This window comes from Diabrotica undecimpunctata, chromosome 10, assembly GCF_040954645.1.
Source record: "Diabrotica undecimpunctata isolate CICGRU chromosome 10, icDiaUnde3, whole genome shotgun sequence".
In the NCBI taxonomy this organism is placed as follows: Eukaryota; Metazoa; Arthropoda; class Insecta; order Coleoptera; family Chrysomelidae; genus Diabrotica; species Diabrotica undecimpunctata.
In genome coordinates this window covers 1,576,825-1,588,796 of record NC_092812.1, presented here as the reverse complement: position 1 = coordinate 1,588,796, position 11,972 = coordinate 1,576,825, and the positions used below count along the sequence as shown (strand labels likewise).

At 36.7% G+C, this 11,972-nt stretch overlaps 2 protein-coding genes across 2 annotated transcripts; one reads left to right on the top strand and one right to left on the bottom strand.

Annotated features, from left to right (window-relative positions):
• Positions 1-255: 255 nt before the first annotated feature.
• LOC140452252 (uncharacterized) lies at positions 256-3,909 on the bottom strand. The gene has a single exon (XM_072546391.1). It carries the CDS (start codon positions 3,907-3,909, stop codon positions 256-258), a length of 3,654 nt encoding a protein of 1,217 aa, XP_072402492.1.
• A 4,369-nt stretch (positions 3,910-8,278) lies between these two features.
• LOC140452250 (uncharacterized) lies at positions 8,279-10,636 on the top strand. Its single transcript, XM_072546389.1, has one exon. The coding sequence runs from the start codon at positions 8,279-8,281 to the stop codon at positions 10,634-10,636; it is 2,358 nt and encodes a 785-aa protein (XP_072402490.1).
• Positions 10,637-11,972: the final 1,336 nt, after the last annotated feature.

Here is an 11,972-nt window from a genome sequence, read left to right as displayed (position 1 = left end):
ACCCTTTTTGTAGCCAATTTGCTTTTTTATATCGTTAAGAGCAGAATCTAATTTATTTTTCAAAGTATCTTGATTAAGATCGCCACCTACATAGTTTTCACAGCACAGTTGAAAAGTGCACTGATGAGCATTGAATTTTTTTAATTTTTCGCTGATTTATAACATTTACAGACCACATTTTGATACGTGTGTACTCTACGAGTGTTCAACTGTGAATGAAGAGATTTTGACATGTGACACACTATTAACAGCAATCTAAGAGGCCTTGTGGCCTAGAGGCAATGTATCCATACACTCATCATTATGTACAATCTTTCGCTTCTTATAATCCATCTTAAATGTCTTTGACACCCTCTTTCTCGTTACAATGTCTTTAGTGTGGACATCGCGGCATATTTGGTCATATGTGAGCTTGATTTGTTTGGTGGGGTCGTGTATGATATCAGTCATAGCGGAGGCATTGAGTACTAGGCTGTTTTCATAGTTTAAAGTAAAGCCTTTGATTTTAGTCACCTCTTTGCCCTCGACTGTTTTGTAGTAATAACTTTTTGGACCAGTAGCCTGCCATTCTACAATATAATCATCTGACCCAAGCTCATCGCTCCAATCGCCCAACATTTCACCTGTTTCGACAGTGTTTAGGCCATCATCAATATAAACAACGGAGTCTGTGTCGAAATAAGCTACAGCCTCTCCTAGCCTATCAATCATATCGTACAGTCTCAGACGAGCGTTACTTGTCGTAAATAAAGCCACAAAAATATTTGTAGATGTGGGGTCTTCTACAAATACGTCCTTGTAATCATATGAGACTTGGGCTATGTGATCGTTAACAAATATCACATTAGTTATGTTAATCTTATCATCCATCAAGAGCTCATACCATCTTTTGAGGTCCACAACATACTCTGTCTGTTTCATATTCATTCTTTGCCCAAACTTGCCCCATAGACTATTCAAGCATAGTTTAGCGACTGCTCGTTTACCAAGATTTGGAGATATCTTCTCCAAGTCTAAGTCTATGCCCATTTGTTCTTTTACAACCCGAGCGTATTCTTCGTTTGAGGCATATGTATGTGGACTAGTTTCTAATTTTATTTTCATAAAATCTTTGACATAGCCCTTAAATAAATCCGTCGAAGTTTGTTCAAAATTCCACACCTCGTACACTTTCAACATTTTATACCCCTTTTCTAGGGCTTTATTGATCTCTAGAGTCGTCCACGTACCTTTTAATGCGCGTTCTGAGTCATCATGATCACAATTTTCGCAATCTTCCAAGGCGCATTGATTACACAACGGAAACATTAATTTGTCAGTTTTGACAGGTAGGACTGGGTGATATAAGTTGGTAGGTGGTAGTATTTGACAATGTACTAGGCCAAACCACGAGGGGTTGTATGATTCAGGTGCATGTATTTTAACAGGGTGGCCAATGGGGTAGCGGTCATAATACTGTACCGTCGGATAAAGCGATACAATATCTATATATCTAAGCTTTTTACCAGTCACATTTAGTTTTATGGCGTTTGTTCGTCCTCCAAAGAATGCTTCACGAGGCTTTAAGGGTTCAAAAATTTGAGGGCTCGGTGCATTTTTACATTCTTTTGATTTTAACCATTCACATTCCCACATTTCTACTAGTTTGTAACTAGCTTCTTTTATTTGTGCGGCTCTCCTCAGTGTTCGTTCGTACAAGTCGCTCATTGCCTCATTGTTGACATGATTAATAGTGTTGGGTGCAAAACACTCGGGGTGGCCATGCCAGAAACAACCGTGGTACTGGTACACAGTATTTGTACAGGCATCATAGCCATCCGCTTTTGCACCACAGATCGTAATTTCGCCTCCATTAAGGGCATGTTGTACGTCTGGAAACTGACTGAGCCACTTTATGGATGCTTCACTGTACGTATCCTTAAGATCCTGTTTTACAACCCCAATAGTATTTGGTTGCAGATATTTGGCCCTATATATAGCCATACAAACACTAGCAATGGTCAGATATTGGAACGGGTCTATGTTAGCGATCCCCAAAAATTCTTTACGAAATTCCAAACAACCTCTTCGTAGAATATCTACATCTGAATCGCAGTAGGTATGTAGCTCCCTCTGAAAATCAAACTCATCGTTTTTATGGTCCTCATACCATTCGAGGAAAGCTGTACGTTGCTTCTCTTTCATGGTATTGGGACCATAATATTTAGGGTTTGGTAAAGCCCCAACATATTGCTGGTTCTCAGGCACATTAAAAAAATGTGGAAAATACCCCTTCTTCAACTCTGCCAATCCAAACGTTTTGGGGAATTCTGCCAGAGGACCGCTCACGAAATTCGAACTATCAATTATTTTTAATTTAATAGCAGGTACTTCTAGCAGCATCAGTTTTGACCCATTGTAGATGGTGTACGGTTTTATCGTGTTTTCTACACAGTATTTCAAAATAAAATACGAGTCGTAACTTTTCCCGTTGTGAGCTACTGCTGTATAACCCCTTTGTTTCTCAGAAATTAACCATTTACAGAACTCTTCGTTATTTGTAAAAACGTATTTGTTACCAGCATAATCATGGACTATTATAAGATTTGGCACATGTATTCCGGTATCCTGCATGGCCTCACAATCGAAAAATAAATATTTTTCTGTATATGTGCATCGAATTATGGGAGTTTTAGAGAGGCCGTTGCATTTACATGGCTCTTTACAAACAGTTTTTGCTTTAGTATTGTATTGACACCCCTTATTTACTTTGTTACTACGACTATTACATACACACGGTACTTCGCAAATTCCTCCTTTGGCGGGTTTTTTCATCATATAGCACTGATGTGTAGCTATCTCTACGAATGTGTTACAATTCCTGCACATCGAGTAGCCGCACACATGCTCATTGGCTCTTTTACATACTTTATTGCACTTTGCACATTTAAATACTTCTTTGCAAACTTCTGTATGGTTTGCCAGACATTCATCATTGTAGCAATAGCGATTACAGTTCTTGCACAGAATTTTGTTTTGGACGGCGTGCTCAGGTTGTCTGCAAATCGTGCAAAGTGGTGCTTTCTTGCACTTGTGTTTGCTTTGATAAAGTGTATCGCACTTTTTACAATAATAATTAGTACCATACAACCCTTTTAACCTGTTGATTACGTCGACGTGATTCCCATTTTTGTATAGATAAATTTTGTTTGTTTTTTCGGGACCCTCGTATATGATTGTGTTGAAATTTTCAGCGCAAATTATCTTTATTTGTACATCCAGTTGTTCTTCGACCTGTTTAAAATCATCCAAAATAAAGCCGTCGACATAGCAACCACCCAATAGACCACAAAGTTTTTCCGCCAAAACCGTCTGTAATGTTCGACCTATACGTATGTCATGAACATCACTTTTGATCAATTTGTGACCCAAAATCTCGTTTGTGACGTATGTTAACCCCACTATAACTGCTCGAGCCCCGCATAAGGTGTCATTGTTTTTAATTTGAGTAATGCTTTTTTTAGTGCGACGGTCCTCTGACAAATTTATCATTCTACGACGACCGCTACCCCTAGGCATCTTGAAAATTTGAATATCGAATTTCGTGTCAGCCAAAAGAACAGTGTCGTTAGATGTCAATATGTTTTCAAGATGCTGTAATAAACTGTCCATATTGGTATCTGCACTAGTTGTTGTCGAAATGGGGTGATTGAAATTGTTATTGTGGGCAATTATTCGAATTTTATCGCCCTTTTTGTATCCGCTTTGCTTCTTTGCATCAGCCATAGCATCCTCCAACAGAGCTTTCAAGTTCTCTTCGCCGCGGCTAGGAGAACCCCCTGTCGCAGAGAGTCGAAAACTATGTAGGTACGCACAAAATGTAGTTATGAATCTACGCGCTAAAACCTTCAATGACCAATTTTGAACCATTTCGAAAATTATCAAAATTAGAAACTTAAAAATCAAAAAAAACTTTACAATTTTTCAAAAAAAAAAACTAAAAATTCAAAATGTAATATCTATTTTTCAAAAAAATGCACACTTACTGTAAAGGGTGATAAGAGCAAGAGCTGATAAGAGCGAGAGCACGTCTTAACGTCAGAGCTGACTGATAAGAAATGAGAGTAAATCTTGTTGTGCGCCTTTTATACGTTTTCACCCTAGGTCACGTGACACTCTATGATAAGGAAAAGGGGGGTAAGAAAATGCTGTTTGAGAAAAAACAGGGGTGTTCATTTTCAATTTTACATAAAAACAGCTGTATAAAGTATTTAAAACATATCAGTTAGTCTTTTTACGAAATCCCTGTTGTAAATTATCTGTATTTTCGAGTTGCGGCTAGCTATTATCATAATGTGATATAACAAATTGAAGTGAGTTTATTCAAAATAATAAAAGTAGGTATCTTTATAATTAATTATTAGAACAAAACAAAATCTATTTTTCGAAAAACGGCGATCATTTTTTCAGAAAATGATATTAAAATTTAGGGCGTTGTCCCGCTTTGGGAGAACTCGTAACACTTTGGCTAGGCTATTTTTGCAAAGTTAACAAGATCTTGCCTGCCGAACGAGAATTATGTCATCGCTACTTTTAGACATAGATAGTGCCGTGTGCAAAACATACACATCTAAGGTGTTGTCTTATTGTTTTTATCAAGGTATGCCAAAATGATTAAGATAGATGATGTCATCAATATTTTTAGATAATGATGCGTAGCGGTGAATTGTTAGATAATAAAAAGGCATGTTAAATACCAATATTATTTTATTTGTTAAATTAATACATATTACATGTTATTCTTGAAGGAAGGCGTCGGTTAGTGAGATGATGAATTCTGAAGTATTCTGTTTCCTTAGTATCCACTAGGTGGAGACAATTAATGAATAAGATCTAGATAGCGCAGTTCACTTATTATTTCTTCTGCTTCTTTTCCATTTAGAGCATCGCTTTTCGAAAGAATTTTGAGGCCTTCTACAAGCGTATTTGGATCGGTATTTTCGTTATAGAGGGTCCATATTTTGTTCAATTCCTCGTACAGCTGTCCCCTTTCAGAACCTGGTCTCTGATTTGATTTTGACTCGTTTTCGGCTGTGCTGCTTTCCAAATACTGCTTTGTTGTTTTCGCTTCAATGTTTTTATTTGAACTTTTCGTTACCTGTCCCATGCTTTTAGTTGATAAGCAATGTCTTGACGAGGGTTTTCTTCTTCTTCTTTCTTTCTCAACATACATGGGTTTGATAATTTTCTTGAATTTTTCTGGGAACGCTTGATATCTCAAATATCCTCGGGAATCTCGATGAATACCTGTGACTTCTAATATTTTTTTATAGTTAATGCAATCGTTTGGCGTAAAGTCTTGCGGTTTCTTGTAAAATATTAAATTATATAATCCATTAGTAGCTTTATACTGATTATTGTTAACCCATATATGTTTAGGAGTAAATTTTATCTCCTTATCGCCCATTACCCATTTATTAGTTATCCAAACATACTGTGGCCCATAACTTCGGTCGATATCTGTCGAATGATGCCAATATTTTTGAAGGTGTTCGGATCTCTCTTCATCCTTCTGCTGTGTATTGTTTTGATGGTAGCTAGTGTCTTCATGCTTCTCCGATTGATGTACAGTTTTCTGATAATTGTCGCTAGTGTCTTCATGCTTATCCAGTTGATGTGTAGTTTTCAGATAATTGTTTATTTCTGTAAGAGGTTCAGTTGTTAAAATTGTTTCGAGATGTTCTTGTTGATAACTCTGCATTCTTTTGAGAGCTTTGTACTTTGTTCCAATAATTTTAGCAAGCTGCTTAATACGTTGTTCTCTGTTCAACAACATACGACTGAATGTCGATTCTGAAGTTAACAGCTCTATTTATAACCGTTATCTAGACGCTAACTTGACGCTGACTTGACGCTGACTCGACGCTGACTTGACGCTGACTTGACGCTGACTCGACGTAGAAGGCCTCAAAATTCTTTCGAAAAGCGATGCTCTAAATGGAAAAGAAGCAGAAGAAATAATAAGTGAATTGCGCTATCTAGATCTTATTCATTAATTGTCTCCACCTAGTGGATACTAAGGAAACAGAATACTTCAGAATTCATCATCTCACTAACCGACGCCTTCCTTCAAGAATAACATGTAATATGTATTAATTTAACAAATAAAATAATATTGGTATTTAACATGCCTTTTTATTATCTAACAATTCACCGCTACGCATCATTATCTAAAAATATTGATGACATCATCTATCTTAATCATTTTGGCATACCTTGATAAAAACAATAAGACAACACCTTAGATGTGTATGTTTTGCACACGGCACTATCTATGTCTAAAAGTAGCGATGACATAATTCTCGTTCGGCAGGCAAGATCTTGTTAATTTTGCAAAAATAGCCTAGCCAAAGTGTTACGAGTTCTCCCGAAGCGGGACAACGCCCTAAATTTTAATATCATTTTCTGAAAAAATGATCGCCGTTTTTCGAAAAATAGATTTTGTTTTGTTCTAATAATTAATTATAAAGATACCTACTTTTATTATTTTGAATAAACTCACTTCAATTTGTTATATCACATTATGATAATAGCTAGCCGCAACTCGAAAATACAGATAATTTACAACAGGGATTTCGTAAAAAGACTAACTGATATGTTTTAAATACTTTATACAGCTGTTTTTATGTAAAATTGAAAATAAACACCCCTGTTTTTTCTCAAACAGCATTTTCTTACCCCCCTTTTCCTTATCATAGAGTGTCACGTGACCTAGGGTGAAAACGTATAAAAGGCGCACAACAAGATTTACTCTCATTTCTTATCAGTCAGCTCTGACGTTAAGACGTGCTCTCTCTCTTATCAGCTTTTGCTCTTATCATCCTTTACAGTAAGTGTGCATTTTTTTAAAAAATAGATATTACATTTTGAATTTTTAGTTTTTTTTTGAAAAATTGTAAAGTTTTTTTTGATTTTTAAGTTTCTAATTTTGATAATTTTCGAAATGGTTCAAAATTGGTCATTGAAGGTTTTAGCGCGTAGATTCATAACTACATTTTGTGCGTACCTACATAATTTTTGACTCTCTGCGACAGGGGGTTCTCCTAGCCGCGGAGAAGAGAACTTGAAAGCTCTGTTGGAGGATGCTATAGCTGATGCAAAGAAGCAAAGCGGATACAAAAAGGGCGATAAAATTCGAATAATTGCCCACAATAACAATTTCAATCACCCCATTTCGACAACAACTAGTGCAGATACCAATATGGACAGTTTATTACAGCATCTTGAAAACATATTGACATCTAACGACACTGTTCTTTTGGCTGACACGAAATTCGATATTCAAATTTTCAAGATGCCTAGGGGTAGCGGTCGTCGTAGAATGATAAATTTGTCAGAGGACCGTCGCACTAAAAAAAGCATTATTTAAATTAAAAACAATGACACCTTATGCGGGGCTCGAGCAGTTATAGTGGGGTTAACATACGTCACAAACGAGATTTTGGGTCACAAATTGATCAAAAGTGATGTTCATAACATACGTATAGGTCGAACATTACAGACGGTTTTGGCGGAAAAACTTTGTGGTCTATTGGGTGGTTGCTATGTCGACGGCTTTATTTTGGATGATTTTAAACAGGTCGAAGAACAACTGGATGTACAAATAAAGATAATTTGCGCTGAAAATTTCAACACAATCATATACGAGGGTCCCGAAAAAACAAACAAAATTTATCTATACAAAAATGGGAATCACGTCGACGTAATCAACAGGTTAAAAGGGTTGTATGGTACTAATTATTATTGTAAAAAGTGCGATACACTTTATCAAAGCAAACACAAGTGCAAGAAAGCACCACTTTGCACGATTTGCAGACAACCTGAGCACGCCGTCCAAAACAAAATTCTGTGCAAGAACTGTAATCGCTATTGCTACAATGATGAATGTCTGGCAAACCATACAGAAGTTTGCAAAGAAGTATTTAAATGTGCAAAGTGCAATAAAGTATGTAAAAGAGCCAATGAGCATGTGTGCGGCTACTCGATGTGCAGGAATTGTAACACATTCGTAGAGATAGCTACACATCAGTGCTATATGATGAAAAAACCCGCCAAAGGAGGAATTTGCGAAGTACCGTGTGTATGTAATAGTCGTAGTAACAAAGTAAATAAGGGGTGTCAATACAATACTAAAGCAAAAACTGTTTGTAAAGAGCCATGTAAATGCAACGGCCTCTCTAAAACTCCCATAATTCGATGCACATATACAGAAAAATATTTATTTTTCGATTGTGAGGCCATGCAGGATACCGGAATACATGTGCCAAATCTTATAATAGTCCATGATTATGCTGGTAACAAATACGTTTTTACAAATAACGAAGAGTTCTGTAAATGGTTAATTTCTGAGAAACAAAGGGGTTATACAGCAGTAGCTCACAACGGGAAAAGTTACGACTCGTATTTTATTTTGAAATACTGTGTAGAAAACACGATAAAACCGTACACCATCTACAATGGGTCAAAACTGATGCTGCTAGAAGTACCTGCTATTAAATTAAAAATAATTGATAGTTCGAATTTCGTGAGCGGTCCTCTGGCAGAATTCCCCAAAACGTTTGGATTGGCAGAGTTGAAGAAGGGGTATTTTCCACATTTTTTTAATGTGCCTGAGAACCAGCAATATGTTGGGGCTTTACCAAACCCTAAATATTATGGTCCCAATACCATGAAAGAGAAGCAACGTACAGCTTTCCTCGAATGGTATGAGGACCATAAAAACGATGAGTTTGATTTTCAGAGGGAGCTACATACCTACTGCGATTCAGATGTAGATATTCTACGAAGAGGTTGTTTGGAATTTCGTAAAGAATTTTTGGGGATCGCTAACATAGACCCGTTCCAATATCTGACCATTGCTAGTGTTTGTATGGCTATATATAGGGCCAAATATCTGCAACCAAATACTATTGGGGTTGTAAAACAGGATCTTAAGGATACGTACAGTGAAGCATCCATAAAGTGGCTCAGTCAGTTTCCAGACGTACAACATGCCCTTAATGGAGGCGAAATTACGATCTGTGGTGCAAAAGCGGATGGCTATGATGCCTGTACAAATACTGTGTACCAGTACCACGGTTGTTTCTGGCATGGCCACCCCGAGTGTTTTGCACCCAACACTATTAATCATGTCAACAATGAGGCAATGAGCGACTTGTACGAACGAACACTGAGGAGAGCCGCACAAATAAAAGAAGCTGGTTACAAACTAGTAGAAATGTGGGAATGTGAATGGTTAAAATCAAAAGAATGTAAAAATGCACCGAGCCCTCAAATTTTTGAACCCTTAAAGCCTCGTGAAGCATTCTTTGGAGGACGAACAAACGCCATAAAACTAAATGTGACTGGTAAAAAGCTTAGATATATAGATATTGTATCGCTTTATCCGACGGTACAGTATTATGACCGCTACCCCATTGGCCACCCTGTTAAAATACATGCACCTGAATCATACAACCCCTCGTGGTTTGGCCTAGTACATTGTCAAATACTACCACCTACCAACTTATATCACCCAGTCCTACCTGTCAAAACTGACAAATTAATGTTTCCGTTGTGTAATCAATGCGCCTTGGAAGATTGCGAAAATTGTGATCATGATGACTCAGAACGCGCATTAAAAGGTACGTGGACGACTCTAGAGATCAATAAAGCCCTAGAAAAGGGGTATAAAATGTTGAAAGTGTACGAGGTGTGGAATTTTGAACAAACTTCGACGGATTTATTTAAGGGCTATGTCAAAGATTTTATGAAAATAAAATTAGAAACTAGTCCACATACATATGCCTCAAACGAAGAATACGCTCGGGTTGTAAAAGAACAAATGGGCATAGACTTAGACTTGGAGAAGATATCTCCAAATCTTGGTAAACGAGCAGTCGCTAAACTATGCTTGAATAGTCTATGGGGCAAGTTTGGGCAAAGAATGAATATGAAACAGACAGAGTATGTTGTGGACCTCAAAAGATGGTATGAGCTCTTGATGGATGATAAGATTAACATAACTAATGTGATATTTGTTAACGATCACATAGCCCAAGTCTCATATGATTACAAGGACGTATTTGTAGAAGACCCCACATCTACAAATATTTTTGTGGCTTTATTTACGACAAGTAACGCTCGTCTGAGACTGTACGATATGATTGATAGGCTAGGAGAGGCTGTAGCTTATTTCGACACAGACTCCGTTGTTTATATTGATGATGGCCTAAACACTGTCGAAACAGGTGAAATGTTGGGCGATTGGAGCGATGAGCTTGGGTCAGATGATTATATTGTAGAATGGCAGGCTACTGGTCCAAAAAGTTATTACTACAAAACAGTCGAGGGCAAAGAGGTGACTAAAATCAAAGGCTTTACTTTAAACTATGAAAACAGCCTAGTACTCAATGCCTCCGCTATGACTGATATCATACACGACCCCACCAAACAAATCAAGCTCACATATGACCAAATATGCCGCGATGTCCACACTAAAGACATTGTAACGAGAAAGAGGGTGTCAAAGACATTTAAGATGGATTATAAGAAGCGAAAGATTGTACATAATGATGAGTGTATGGATACATTGCCTCTAGGCCACAAGGCCTCTTAGATTGCTGTTAATAGTGTGTCACATGTCAAAATCTCTTCATTCACAGTTGAACACTCGTAGAGTACACACGTATCAAAATGTGGTCTGTAAATGTTATAAATCAGCGAAAAATTAAAAAAATTCAATGCTCATCAGTGCACTTTTCAACTGTGCTGTGAAAACTATGTAGGTGGCGATCTTAATCAAGATACTTTGAAAAATAAATTAGATTCTGCTCTTAACGATATAAAAAAGCAAATTGGCTACAAAAAGGGTGACAGAATCCGTATTGTGGCGTTAAATGACAATTTCAATCATCCTATTTCGACAGCCACTAGTGCAGATGTCAATATGACGAAGTTACTTGAACAAATTGAAAATGTAACCAGTTCCAATGTTTACATACAACTTAAAGATACGAAATTCGACATTCAAATCTTAAAAATGCCTCGCTAATTACTTTTTTATGTAAAATGATTTGTTTTGAAAATTATCATTCAATTTAAAAAACATCGACAATATTCAAAATTTCAGAATGTTATCTTATTTTCAATGTTAAAAAATGCTATCTTCCGTTTTTTAAAAAATATTTCAGAGCTACTGTACTTTTTTGCATAGGTTATATTTTGACAACATCCATGCTTTGTTTACGAAGAATATCTACATATTTAAGTGTAAAAACCTTTTAGCTTTAATCCCTGATAACCTTCCCAAGAGTCAGTACTATTTAGTCAGCGGTAGACTACCCAAAAGTAGTAACCGTTGAACTAAGTCTGACCAAACCTCTGTATAATAAAAATCTTAAAAGATGCTCAGATAAATCACCAAAAGATATCTGTTATGAGTCACTGGCTACTTAATGAACCGGTCTGGTTAACTCCGGAGCTATGTGTTTGTTAGCTGCCTGATACCCAAAAGATACTCTGCACAGATCACTAAAAGATATTTACTGGGCCTTACACTACTTATATGTGTTTTCTACATAAGCAAAGCATGGATGGGCCCAAATACCGTAGGCCTGTCTTATGTCTTTCTATGCTCTGTATATTAAGACATCTGGCGGGGAATCTTAACGAGGCCGTAAGCATCTCCAATACTTCAATATTCTTTGATATATCCGCGAATATGTCATATAATGTTGACGTATTGCCTCCTGGGTAGGCCATGGAAAGAGATGTAACACTTAAGTTTTATAAACAGCCTGTACAAGAACATTTTGGATAAACCTATATGTAAAATGTTCATTTTATCCACCCTGTATAATAATTTTTGTTATTTATCTATTATTTATAATCTCTTTATTCTTAATGTAAAAACAATTACTAAACATTTGGTATTTCTTTTAATTATTATGTAA

Coding starts and splice junctions, on each gene's coding strand:
- LOC140452252 (XM_072546391.1), bottom strand. CDS start 3,909: ATGGTTCAAAATTGGTCATTGAAGGTTTTAGCGCGTAGATTCATAACT.
- LOC140452250 (XM_072546389.1), top strand. CDS start 8,279: ATGCAGGATACCGGAATACATGTGCCAAATCTTATAATAGTCCATGAT.